General features: G+C 40.3%; 1 protein-coding gene across 3 annotated transcripts in view; it reads left to right on the top strand.

Annotated features, from left to right (window-relative positions):
• The window catches only part of triobpb (TRIO and F-actin binding protein b), a 30885-nt gene that overhangs the window by 4850 nt on the left and 11639 nt on the right, over positions 1-14396 (top strand). The window contains exons 6-12 of one of the 3 annotated variants that reach the window (XM_023957966.2): positions 1340-1411; positions 9180-9236; positions 9525-9593; positions 9785-9874; positions 10079-10188; positions 10812-11166; positions 11595-11826. In XM_023957966.2, coding sequence (XP_023813734.2) covers positions 1340-1411; positions 9180-9236; positions 9525-9593; positions 9785-9874; positions 10079-10188; positions 10812-11166; positions 11595-11826 — 985 coding nt within the window. Of the gene's footprint in view, positions 1-1339; positions 1412-6503; positions 7053-9179; positions 9237-9524; positions 9594-9784; positions 9875-10078; positions 10189-10811; positions 11236-11594; positions 11827-14396 lie in introns of those variants that run through there. The other 2 variants (XM_020705459.2, XM_078951359.1) reach the window with 2 other exon arrangements.

The raw sequence follows: 14396 nt of genomic DNA, 5'->3' as shown, positions 1-14396 counted from the left end.
ACCCCCTTAAGGGATGTCATGAAAATGGAACATACTATTGTCATGAGTGTGGTAAGTGGATTGTGAAGTATCTGTAAGGCAAATGTTAATTACAGCCCTTATGACATAAGGGAGATGCTGTTGTACGCCGCACTCTCGTCATTGCTAAATTGTGCATACTGGCTTCTAACTGACTGCATGCCAATGTCACACCATTGATTGTATAAAGAGAACTGGAGAGAGCTATTATTCCCTCATCACGTTCCAACCAGGAAGGCAAAATCCCATAGACTTCTATAGAAACGCTTTTACTCAGTCATTCTATTTGTCAGAATACCCATTCTTTGTCTGACACCTTATTTATATATTATTTTTTTTCTTTTTTTCTTCTTTTTTGCTAGTTGTTAAAAACTGGCCAATCAGAGGCCTCTATGAAAGCATGTGTTGCCTAGTGGCCACCACCTCGAACATTTGATTGACAGATTTCTTCTGAGCCTGCTTTCAGTGGAAGGGATGTGGACTCGAACAAGCTCACTCCTGATTGATTACAGTTGTTGCCATAGAAACGTTAACTCAGACCGACAAGGACCAATCACTTTTGTCTGACTCCAATACGGCAAAATTTGTCTCACTGGAAAATGGCAACTGAATCTGCTTCATTTTGCTGGAGCTGGAAATAAGGCATTTTCTATGGATGACGTCACACGCACTCAGTCCAGTTCTCTTTATACAGTCAATGTGCCGCACACACCAAGTGTGCAGGTGATACATAAGTCCCAATAGGAACAGGTAAGACGTCCACATAAACCACGCTCGGATTGTCTAGTTTTCTAATTTCTAACAGCCAAGCTGCATGCAAGGAGCACTAACCAGCACTAACTTTCCTGTGCCATGTTGAAAAATCTGTATGACACGCCTGCGTCTCACCTACTTCACCCTTACTTACCTTTACGCTTTGTTTTAGTGTTCGCTACGACATGTCACCTGCAACATGCTTGTAAAAAAACATTTGCATGAACATTTTCACTCCATGAGTGCTTCACGACCTTAACATTTTGTGCGGGCCCCCTGCGTGCTTGGTCCAAGTTTGCCAATTTTTTGGCCTAGATAGCCTGTATCCACCTTAAGTGCAGTTGTGACTAAGGCTTACTGACGATGAAGTAGCCCTAAAGGGTTTTATGCAGTAGATCCAGCTGGTTCTCTGATGGGAGTTTCATCTGGAAGCTGTTAATGCTTAACCACATCTACAAACTGTACAGCAGCTTTGAAACAAAATCAATACCGGCCAAACCCCACAGGTTTCTGTTTCTGCGTTTGTTTAGTGGGACATTGATTATCTTCATCACTGTGTGCTATCCAGAGATCAGGCAGTCCCACGGCAGACGAGGGCAGCTCTTGGAAAAACAGTCATCACAGATCAGATCAAATGCAGGTATGTGGTCCCACTGGTAAATGAGCAATGTGTTTTTGTCTGGGATGAGTTGAGCTGTACGAAAAGATAAAGTTACACTTTTTTTTTGTTTGACTTTGTTGACTTCCTTCTGTAATTCAGTCCATCTGATCGTCCATCAGCCTATAACAGCACACAGGGGATTGGGAGAAAGATTATACATGTTTTCAAAAATATGTTTTTTCCAAAAATACAGTGGTGGACAAAATTTTTGTTACCCCTCAGTTAAAGAAAGAAAGTCCACAATGCTCACTGAAATGACTTGAAACGTTCAAAAGTAACTATAAATTAAAATTTATTGAAAATTAAATAATCAAAATCAGCATTACTTTTGAGTTGTTGATTAACAGAATTATTTAAAAAAAAACTAATGAAATAGGGCTGGACAAAAATGATGGTACCTCCATAAAAGACTGAGAACTAATTGCCCAGGGGGTCATGATGACCTCAGGTATGTCCTTTAATTGACATCACTGCTGTTTTCAAACCCATTTTCAGTCAGTCTGCGTATTTAACCCTTGTGCTATCTTAGATGACCCCACCCTTACATTGACATGTTCTCCCTACCATGACAAAGGTGGATAAAGGTGGAAAGATTTCATGTAATCCATGGACACCAGTGAGGTTCACAAATCATTGAAGAAAAAAGGTTCAGCGCACTGTCTAGTGGGGTCTAGATGACCCAACTCCCAATGTTAAAGTGTCTAGGATAGCACAAGGGTTACAGGGAGACAAATAGTCACGTTGCTGTTTGGTGAAAAGGTGTGTATCACACTGAACATGGACAACAGAAAGCGAAGGAGAGAATTGTCCCAGGACATTAGAAACAAAATTATGGACAAATGTCGTAAAGGTAAAGACCATAAAACCACCTCTAAGCAGCTTGAAGTTCTTGTGACAACAGTGGCACTTATTATTCAGAAGTTTAAGACCCACGGGACAGTAGCCAACCTCCCTGGACGTGATCGGAAGAGGAAAATTGATGACAAATTGAGGAGACGGATAGTTGGAACTGTATCCAAAGAGCCCAGAACAACCTCCAAAGACATTAAAGGTGAACTCCTAGATCAAGGTACATCAGTTTCAGATCGCACCATTCGTCGTTATTTGAGCCAGAGTGGACTTCATGGGACACGACCATGGAGGACACCACTGTTGAAGGAAATCATGAAAAAGCCAGACTGGAATTTGCAAAAATGCATGTTGACAAGCCACAAAGCTTCTGGGAAAATGTCCTTTGGACAGATGAGACAAAACTGGAGCTTTTTGGTGAGGCACATCAGTTCTATGTTGGTAGACTCAAAAATGAAGCATCCAACCAAAAGAACACTGTCCCTACTGTGAAACATGGAGGAGGCTCAGTTCTGTTTTGGGGCTGCTTTTCTGCATCTGGCTGAGGGTGTCTTGAAGTTGTGCAAGGTAAAATGAAATCTCCAGATTATCAAGGCATTCTGGATAGAAATGTGCTGCCTAGTGTCAGAAAGCTTGGTCTCAGTCGCGGGTCATGGGTCTTCCAACAGGACAACAATCCAAAACACACAGCCAAAAAACCCCAAGAACGGCTAAGAGAAAAGCGTTGGACTATTCTGAAGTGGCCTTCTATGAGCCCAGATCTGAATCCCATTGAACATCTGTGGAAGGAGCTGAAACATGCCATTTGGAGAAGACACCTGTCAAACCTGAGACAACTGCAGCAGTTTGCTCATGAGGAGTGGGCCAAAATCCCTATTGACAGGTGCAGAAACCTCATTGACAAATACAAAAACCGTTTAATTGCAGTAATTGTCTCAAAAGGTCGTGCAACAAAATATTAAGTTATGGGTACCATCATTTTTGTCCAGCCCTATTTCATTAGTTTGTTTTTAAAAATAATTCTGTTTATCAACAACTTAAAAGTAATGGCTGATTTTGATTCTTTCATTTTCAATCAATTTTAATTTATTGTTACTTTTAAACGTTTCAAGTAATTTCAGTGAGCATTGTGGACTTTCTTTCTTTAACTGGGGGGTACCAACAATTTTGTCCGACACTGTAATGTGATCCTAACAGGGGCTGACAGTGGAACAGGATCCTATAATCGCATTGTTTATTTTCTGTAAGAAAAAGAAGCCATTTGTAAGAACCCCTGATCCCACTACTTGGAGAACAACAGAAACCTGAACTACGGTAATCATTTTCCATGATGCTATCAGGATCTCTGATTCTTTAAGAGGAAATCAAGTTATTCAAACCACATTGCTGCCATTCTTGGAGACTTGAACCTGCATTTCAATCAGGTTGAGGTCTGGACTTTGTGTCACCTTTATGCTATTTTTTTTTATCAGCCATTCTGCTGCAGATTTTCTGCTGTGGTTGGTATTTATTGTCCTGTTGCATAATAAGGTTTCAGCTAATCTCCTGGACAGATAGCGCCAAATGCATCTATACGTTGGTATATAAGAGTAGTGTTCTTAAAACTATTGCTGTTAAATGAGTCATTTCTGTTTTGGTTTTGATCGTTAGTTTTTTAATACTAAACACACTGATCTAACCCTTTAAAATTATGCATTGGATTGTTGGATTATTGACCCTTTTTCCAAGCATCACACGCTTCAACTGCCTTGATATCCCCTTTGAAACAGACTGGTCAAATCCCAACTTCTTAAAGAAAAAATCACTTCTTTGAGAGAACTTCTGACGCTTCTGTCCTCCATGTTGTTTTATCCGCTCATCTTGATGTTCAAGCCTCTCAAGATGCCAAGATTTTTGCTTCAACAAATGTCTATGATGATAAATAGTTGTCACAAACTGTCACTCCAGCTTTTGAATAAGTTATTTAGTTAATTTCAGGTTAAATTTATCTACTTTAAAGACTACCATAGTTTTTTTTTAATTGGATTTCAGCAAACATTACAATATGGACCCTGTGTAGTTCACCTGTGGGCTGAATTGATGGGCCCCAAGTGGGTTTGTCCGTGGTGGCCCCAAATGTTTTGCACTTGTGAACACCGAGTGCCTGTCATTTAGGTGGCTGGGAAAATTATTACCAATATATATAGGACCCAGCAACTCTTAAATAATTTCCTTGGTGGGACCAAGTTGAGGCCCATTACGGCTACAACGTGGGTTCTTAGTGGGTCGGTCCACAGGTTCCATATGGGTTTTGACTTTCTAAAAGGGTTGTCAATGGGAAAATGCTTCCCTTCAAAACCTGTCTCCACGGGTCATTTGAGGAACCAACCAGTGTTGCCAGGTTGGGCAATCACCCAATTAGTGGTACTGTTTCTAAATTTGTAGGCAAAAATTGCTTTGGGTGGGCGGACTTAATTTGGACTTTCTTTGGCAACTTCCCTATTGAAATCTGTTTCAACCAGAAATATGGGTTCAGGGGAGGCAGGTGAGCCAGTGCCTCACCTGACATAAGTGAACTCCCATTTGTTCTACTGTGAATAAAGTTCAAAAGATGTCTGTTATTTTGTGTTTTGCTCTGACTGATTGCAAAAACAGTGGATGTAAAATCATTAAAAAAATGTCTGAGTTGGACTTCCAATTGAAACGTGAAGTAATAAATAATGGATTATTAATTACTCCCAATTACAGCTAATGAATCACTGCTTTACTTTTCGGCGGGCAGTTTTTTATCAGTTCTAGGAGCTATTAAATGACGTTTGTGCTGGAAGTCTGTGACTATCTGGCAACACTGGAACTTAAACATTTGCTACTTCTGGAATTTTGTCACAGTAGAAAAGGAGAATAGGGAATGACGCTGGCTGGCTGCATTTTTCATTATTTACAGAGTTAAAATATAACAATAACTCTTCAAGTTTATTGGGGAAAACTTCTAAAAGAGTTCACTATATTACAAAAACACTACAAAATCTCAACCAGAGCTGTTGGTCTTCCCCTAAACAGATATCAATCTTTTGTGCAAAATTGTTACATCTGGCTTGTCCTAAGACTGCAGCTGGAAATGATAGAAGTCAAACTTTTTTTACTTTATTCTGTTTTTAGCCAAAATCCAAAAGCCTGTGTTGTTTTCTATGACATTGTTTCTGCAGAGCAGCAGGAGTTCATTAGAAATCTCTGAGTAATCTCACCCATGCATTCTGACAGCCATCTGTTTACATGCTGTCCTGCTAGCTTACAGCCTTCTCACAACCACAGCCTAACATTACCAGCACATAAAAAATGGTGAGCTATCAAGCAGTACAATTATGAGCCAGCTGCCAGCTTGGACGAGGAATTTTAAGACGTACATGGACTTGGTCGTCCACAAGTGGATGCATCAGAATGTAATGGAGCTGGGAACGCCTTGTGGAACGCCCATCGTTTTTTCTACAAATGCGATTTTTTTTTCAATTTTTTTTGTCTGCTCCTGATTCACAAATAAAGAAACACTCAGGAATGCGATTTTAAGCTTAATTTTAAGATTTCTTTTATTTCATTTTCATTAGAAAACTGCCAGAGGGATATGTTAAAAACACATAAAACATGTGGGTCTTTAGCTGGATATTTTACCCTGGTGGGCCCCACCTAAATTACAGGTAAGTCCCCCTTGGTGCCCAAATAGGCAAAACATTTGGGGCCACCATGGAACCTGTGGACTAACCCACTTGGAGCCCATTAATTCAGCCCACATGTAAATCATATGGGGCCTATATGGAAATGTTCGCCAGAGATCTATGATGATAATTAAAGAATAGCACCAGAGCTCTGTTGTCACAAACTATCACTCCAACTTTTCAATAAGTTATGCTGTTCATTTCAGGATTTATCTACTTTCAAGACTCAGTTTATGTATTTATTTTTGACCAGACTTGGTTCAAACTATTTGTCTTGATTTTAACCAAAAGATATTCCTCCTATTTGCTAAACTTCCTTAAGGTTTTTTGTGTGAGTTCATGCACTTGCAGAGTTATTTCATAAAGTGTCTGAATGTTGTCAGTTGTGGTCTGCTGAGACTTGTGTTGAAATTCCTGAGCTGAGAGCAGTAGCTTCTGTGGGCGGGTGTTGGTGGAGGAGGAGGAGGAGGAAGAGGTGAGTCTTTCTCCTCCAAGACCAACGATTTTCTGTCAGGTAAATATGGAAATGTTTTTGCTCCAGGGGAAAAGTGGAGCCATGAAACCTGGAACTGGATTCAGTTCTTTCACTGTCATACATGGTTGTGTGTTCGGAAACGAGTGGCCCAAAAACATAAAACGCTCCTCGTTTTGTTTTCGTTTTTGACATTTGGGGTAAGCCCGCTTTTGGGTTCGCGTGTTGTTGTCTCAAACTGTGGATCCGCCCAGGAAGTAACAGAAAGCAGCGAGACACTCGAGAAGCGCAAGCGGAGTTTTTCCACTCTGCGTTTGTCAGAAAGGGAAGAAACCAGCTCCTTTTTTCACAGATGAGTACTTTAAAAGCGCAGATTAATCCCTTTTGAAGCTATGGGCGCTAGTTTCTTGGAGTTCAAATGCGCGTGAATGGCGGAGTTTTATCTAAGTTTGCCTGAGTGAAAAGTTCTGCGCCAAAGCAAGGTGCTTTCTGCCCGCGAGGGGTTAGCTAAACCGTACAGTTTGAACTGAAAGAAAGACGAGTTTCGGGCGCGTGGAATAACAGAAGTTTGATCTATTTTTCTACCTCTCTGCGTCCTGTTATCATGACGGTAAGCTGAATCTTTTTAAAACATGAAAGCGTGCTGTTTATGTTTTTTTTTGCATGTGTCTTCCTCTTCAACTTGCATGTCAAATGAAGTTAGCCGATCTTAGCTCAATTTTACGAGACCTTAATGTAAATTAGCTTCATTTAGCTAGCTAAAACGTAATTATGTTTTATTTAGTTTGATTACTGATGCTGTTTTTCTGTAATATTTCAAAACTTCAAGTTTGTGTGTGTGTGTGTGTGTGTTTGTGTGTGTGTGTGTGTGTGTGTGTGTTGTTTTTTCTTATTTAACTTAAGTTTACGGTGCATGACTTCTTTCAGCTAGTAGGAGCAGCCACACTCCTATGTATTTTTATTATTTATTTACCCCCCTCCCTCTCTATTAATAACATGGTATTTTTCTGGTTTCAAAACGAAAACTACCGAAACCACAAAAAGAAAAAGCAGAAATTCTCAAAATATCACTTGGCACAGTTACAAACCCCTCTGCAAAAACAAAAGTTAAACTATCAAAAACTCCTAAATTTCACGGTACTTTTTAGGACAAAAAATGAAATGTCGCACTTGTTTTGTGTAATTGCATTTTTGAAAGTAATCCTTTCTGATTCCCTTCTTTTTTTGCAAGCAGAGCTTGTTTTTTTACTCAAAACGTGGCCATTTGTTTGTTTTTTTAACTGATCAGTAAGCTTTTTCAATCCAGGAACTGTCAACACAAGAAGCACACACCACCTGGATCCTCCTATTTACATTGTGCAGAGAGCTAACCTATTTAACTAGGCCTAAAGGACAAAGCTCCACACACAATCCTCTTTTATTGTGGCATCAGACAGGGGTTGGGAGGAGTGAAAATTGTCTTAAACGCCATTTCCTCTCTTACTCGTAACCTTTGAAAGTATTAGTGTCATGTTTAAGCATACTTTCCCCTTGATCTGCTGTCTGACCCTGTCTGAGGTCATATAAAGGCCAAGGAGAATTTGTTCGACATAATGTCAGGTGACAGAAAATGAAATTCTCTTTTGGCTGAAAAATGACATGGATTGAAAACAACTAGGTTGATTTAATAATCACATGATTGGAGTTTTGAATGATTCAAATGATGTATGTAAGCTAAAATAACAGACTAGTTGATTTTTTTTTGTTTATTTAGCTTTGTGTGGAGCACTAGAAAGTAGCCAGACTGTTACATTTTTTAGATTAAGGAAAGTAGGAAGCTGCAGAAGTTCCTGGAAGAAAGAATAAAATCAACAAAAATATAGTTTAAAGAGGGAGATAAACAGAAAAAAAGATTTTTACTAGAGGATGTAAAGGAACAAAGTCTCAAACTGATCTAAAATGAAGAAGCACGAGTTAAAGTGGGTTAAAAAAAAAAAGCAAGTGGGAGTGTAGTGCCTGAAGGAGATGAGATGACGAATGCAAAGAGATTATAAGTAAGGAATGTACACGAGAATGAAGCAGATAAGAAAGTGAGGAATGCATGTTAGGAAAAGAAGAAAATTGCCTAATCTTAATCTGGGATCGCCACATCTTGAGGTACCTCGCTCATATTCTCTCTTCCTGTTGTGGTGTCAAAAGCAAAGGCGGGCGTGCTGCAGTGCAAAAGAGCAGCAACCTGTTGTGCAAACAACCTGTTGTAAAAATACCATTGCAATGCATAGCACATTCTGTATGATCATGTTGATTTTAATTTGTAAAAATCCTATTAAACATCTAAGTGTTTTTTTCTGTTGACAAAGACCACATAAATGTGTTGTCTTTTTTGATGTCTGAAAGGTTAGTGTAGTGAAACGGAGAACATTTTTCTCGTGGGAAGAACAAATGTCCGTTTCTGTTTCTTGTATATGGATGGAAGCCAGCGGAGGCACGGCTCATTTCTGCTGCGGCGAACGCGTGATGTGAGCGCATGTTGCCGCTATAAGCTTGTTTCTTTCTGTCTTAGTTTTACTCCCCTTTTTGTTTGTTTCTTGCTCCTTCTGTGAAATCAGCTCGGGCTTGTTGGGGATTTGTGGCTCAACAAATGAATGGCTTTGACGTACAAAGACATCACACAGTTCCTTCCTGCCACTTTTGTTCATCCCTCTTGTTCATTCAAATGAAGGATGATGAAAGTGACTCTGCGTCCTGTGCTCCACAGCCTGACCTGTTGAACTTCAAAAAGGGATGGATGTCAAAACTGGACAACAGTGGGGAGGTAATGTCTCCTTTTTTTTCCTTTTGTCCCAAACAAGTAAGACTGTTTGTGTTATAATTACAAGTGTCTGCTGTCAGTGCTGATGGTTTTATGGCGTGAAGCATACCATGTGTCCTTTCTCTCTGAATGAAATGCTTGAGTGAACCAACTTCCCCCTTCTGTCATCACATGACGTTTAAGATGGTGCCTTCTTGTTTCCCCTGATAGTTGTTGATCTTTCAGATTGGTCCTTTTGTCACAGCTAATGTTCTTTTATGCTGGTGCTAACCTCAAACTGTGTTTCTTCAGTGGAAGAAGCACTGGTTTGTTCTGACTGACGCTGGCCTGAAGTATTACAGAGATTTGACTGCAGAGGAGGTGTGTTTATTCATTTAAAAAAAACCTGTTTGTTTTACTTGATGTTTTACTACAATACCACATAATCTCTTGAATTTTACTCATTAGTTACTAGCAGGATACTATTATAAGTGTCCAGACTGTGCAATTTACAGCAAAAATAAACACCTGTATGGTGGAATTCAGGGGATTGTTTTCTGTTTTCTCTACAGAAAGATGACTTGGATGGGGAGATTGACCTGAAGTCCTGCATTAAAGTGTCTGAGTTTAACGTGGAGAAGAATTACGGCTTTCAGATCCAGGTAAGAGTAGGATTTACTTTCACTTTTTTCTAATCACTTTCTTGCATTTGTTGTCAGCTTTAACCACACCTACTTTCCGTTTCTCCTGTCTTTTCTTTTCTCCTTTTCTTCCTCTTATCTTTGTTTGCTTTATCTTCTCAATCTGAGCCCACTCCTGTCATTTTCTTTGTGCTTCACCTGATTTCTCTTCTTTTGTGTCTTCAGACTCGGGAAGCTGTATTCACGCTGTCTGCCATGACAGCTGGAATCAGGAGAAACTGGATAGAAGTTTTAAAGAAATGCATTCAGCCCAGCAGCTCTCCGGACCTCACACGGTAAAAAGGATTTCATAAATATTAGAAAATTGTACTGTAATTTCAAGTGTTTAACGTAATTTTGGAAAAAGTTTTTCCTTGTATGTAATTGGTGACAATTTTAGCTTTAGGCCTCATTCAAACTGCCAACCCAAGTGACATAAATCCCTGAAATCTGGACCGGATCACTTGAAAATGTGATCCAAGATCGTAATCTGATCTTTTCCTGTTTGTCCTTTTATCAGACTTTTATGTATATTCATTCTATATCTGCAAGAAACCCAAGTATTGCAGACATTCAATCTTTGGTTGCTTCCTTTACTTCCCAACAATAAATGATAAATGTCAGTACAAATTACACCTTTGAGAGACCCCCCCCCCCATCTTGAAGGATGCTGTACATTATTCTGAGCTGCACACGTGGGTCACTTCAAGAGTCCAGCCCTGGTCACTCTAGAACCTGATATGAGCTGGATAGCTTTAAAGGAAATTGTCAATGTTTATCTTAAAAAATAGCCTTTGTTTAACAGACAGGAACAGTGGAGAAAAAACCAGCAGTCTAAATGCCGCCAATGTGTGTCTCTCTGAGCTTCTTAAATAAAAAAAAAAGGGTTGTTTAAGTAACTCTTGAATTCTTTTTCTAGATTACCAGACAACAGCAGCGACAAGGAAAACTCCCACACTCACGTCCCACTCTCTTCCCGCCATGCCGAGTCTCCGTCAGCCGTCTCCACACCCTCCCTGACTCAGCACAGGTTTGATTACGTGGAGCTGTCTCCCGTTCTCGCCTCCTCAAGCCCCCTTCCAGCCAGCCAGCGGGGAGCAGGAGAAGGCCATGTGAGGGAGCAGAGCCGCTGGCAGGAGGAGGTGAACATGAGCAGCCAGTGGGAGGCCGTCCTGTCCAGGAAGGCCAGCGGTAAGGGCGCGAACCCAAGACTGCGTTTGGAGGAAGAAATTGAGAGAAAGTGGGCGGAGTTGGAGCGAATGCCATTAAAGGAGGTGAGCTCCTTGCCACCGCATGGATCACGACCTTCTGGCCAAACTGCCAACGAGGCGCTGCAGAGGGAGGTAGTGCGTGGACATGATTTTCCAATTTGCAATATACTAATACTGCAAATTAACCCTTCATCTGCCCAGATGAAGTAAAGCTCTTCTTTTTCTGCCTTTAAAGACTTTTAAAAACTACTTCCTGACCTATCTGTGCTCCCTCAGCAGCATTATAATCCAGATTTAGATGCATTTAAGAATGATTTGGAAAGTAAATCTGTGATTATGCTTCTGAAGGGCCCCTGTGCTTTGTTTGGGTGTGCTGTAGTTTGCATCTGACTTTGCTGCCCCACATTTTGCAGATCTACTTTAAAAACCAAACAGTTTCGGTTTAAGTGTCACATCTCAGTGGGCTTTACCTCCTTCTCTATTCTTCTCAGGTGGCGTCACTGAGGCAACAGCTGGGGCAACTACAACAGGAAGGGGGAGGGGGCGACAGCCTATGGGGCGGCTGTGGCCCAAAGGCGCCTTGCAGCCGCAGCCTGGCAGCCATGGAGCGGGCTCACCAGCAGGCACTGGAGGAGCTTCAGAAGCAGCACGAACGCCAGATCAGAGAGATGGAACACGAGAAAGAGAGGCTGCTGCTGGAGGAGATGCATGACACGGCAAGGGGTCAGTTTCCTCCGATTGGAGGGTTTCAGCACATTGGGATAGGGAATGTTCAGTCAGACAAAAATATCCATTACTATTTGTTACAGAGTGTTTCTAATAATTTCCCTTAAGAAAGTCACTTTTTACGGTCATAGAGACATCAGAAAATCCCCTAATGTCTGTTGCTCCTCCCCCCACATTTGTTTTCAAAGTGTAGCAGTAAAAGAGGTTTGATGCCGCAGAGCTGTGGTCAGAGTCTACCGCACTCGCACACTACGCTCAGTCAAAAACAAACCTCAAAGCTCATCATGTCTGCATTTCCACTTGTTAGTAGAAAAACAAAAGTGTTTACAGTGCAAGAAAGAAGAGCTTCAGATAAAAAGCAACAATTAGAGCTAAACATGGCATAACAAAATGTCTGGACATGTAAGATTCCTAAAATTGCAATCATATTTCAATCTATTGTAAAAGTGTTCTCAGTGTTTTTTAATTATGATTATGCAATTTTTAGCCAAAATTTAAAAAAAACAGCCTCACTTTCTAAGAGGGTTTCTGCAGAGCAGCAGGAGTTCATTAGAAATTTGCCTCTAAGGGGTGGGTGGGACTGGGAGCAAGAAAATATCAGTTCATCAAATCCAAATGTCAAGTTTTTAATGCAATTTTATGATTTATCTTTAAGGCAGCTGCATTTCTGTTTGTTTGAAATGTAAGAATTATTAAATGAATATTAACAGTTCCACTTCTGTTCAGTATAAATCACTAATTAGGAAAATAAACCTTTTATATAACCTCATGTAATCAAATTATGTTTGAATGAATCTTAATGGGTTCAGAGGCTTACTTTCACCAAGAGCCTCAGTACTGAGTATGAAATTGCGCAAATTGTATTTGTGATACAATAACCAAATCAATTCGCCTAATGGAAACATGACGATTTAGAAAAAACTGGCATTTATCAAAAAACGTTTTTTGTGCTTGGAGGAGGTGTTTTTTGAGGCGTATCGAAATAGACATATTTGCAAAACTGTAATGGAAACACTTTTTTATTGAGAGAATCACATGACCAACAATCAGATGGCAGTGCGCTTCTTGGTAGGAACTGGCTGCGTTGGGCGCCACACAGCAGGCGCCACAAGAGGGTCCACAGCATCGCACAGCTCATTAAAAGCTGCGTGTCATGCAAAATTGTTGGATCCACGGCTTCTCCGTAAAATCACCAACCACCATTTCCCAAAAATCGCTTTATCCGTAGCCGCTCCCTCTTGAAAGGAGCTCGCCACTCCATGGGCTGAATGAGACGCTGACGTGTCCTTTGATAGATGATGATGGGCGCTAGTGCCGTGGCAGAAATTTGAATGTATCTTGTCTTGTTATCAAACAAGGATTTTAAGGTTGTTGTCTAAACAGCTAAAGAGCACCAGGATGACAATGACAATAAAAGGATTTCTGATTTACCCGTTAACTTGTTGGAACATTTATTTTTTAACACGGCTAAACAGGCTTCTCACATGCGTCTGTGTGTCTGGCTCGTTGACTTATGTAGAGACTGTCAATGGTCTAGCTGTGCGGCGCTGCTGTGACATCATCCAAATGCTCCCTTTTTGTGTATTTTAAAAATAAAAGCCAAAAAAAAGATTTTTCATTTTCAAACTCTAACTGCATTTTTTGACTCCAAATTAAAATGAAAAAGCAATTTGGGCCGCGGGGCTTTGCTCTCCGCTATGCGAAGGCGGCTGACGGTCCGAAGAAAAAAGCTTGTCCGGGGGAGGGGTTTCGACAAACCGCAGTGCGTCGGCAGAAGGCGGAAATGCTGCTACGTAGTCCTGAGAAGCTGTGTAAAATCATCAGACGTTCACAACCATCCCAAAGCCCTCTTCTCTGCTGCGAACACAAAGCTCCACTGCTCCTAGCATGTCTGTCTCTTAGCAGCCGGACACACGGAGACAGCACTGACGTCATCGCCCCGCCTCCCCGCTGGAAATGCTTACTCGAATTGAATAATGTGACAATGTTCGCAGGGTGGATGTTAAAATGAAAATGCAATCCCCTTTTTGCATTTTCATTTTAAATATGACACAGAATAAGCAGTTTTTAAGTATAAAATGAAAAAGCATTTTGAAGTATTGATTTTTCATTTTAATTTGAGTCATTTGATGCAGTTACATTGTGAAAATTAAAAAACATTTCTGTTAATCCATTTTAATTGTCAAATTAGACATTTCTAAATGAATTATGCCACACATTTACCAGAGCACTTTTTGAAAATGAAATGTCAAATACTATTTTCTTTATCATTTTAATTAAATGACAGAATAATCAATGTTGAAGAAGAAAATGAAAAAGCATTTTGGCGGTTTGCTTTTTCATTTTAATTTTGAGTGAAAAAATGCAGCTTCATTTTGAAAATGAAAAAGCATTTCTGGTTTTGACTTTATTTTTATGCTACAGAATCGCTTCCATATTTGTGAATCAACTTAAAGCAATACTTGTTCTCATCCATCGCCATGGTTTTGAATGACTTATTGAGTGAGTTGGTTTGTGTTTATGAGCACAATTAGGATTTAATGGATACAGTGTAACTGCAACATTTT

The sequence above is a fragment of the Oryzias latipes genome, chromosome 8 (genome assembly GCF_053564925.1).
Source record: "Oryzias latipes strain Hd-rR chromosome 8, Olatipes_Hd-rR_3.1".
Taxonomy (NCBI): domain Eukaryota; kingdom Metazoa; phylum Chordata; class Actinopteri; order Beloniformes; family Adrianichthyidae; genus Oryzias; species Oryzias latipes.
This window is presented reverse-complemented; position numbering and strand designations above follow the sequence as displayed.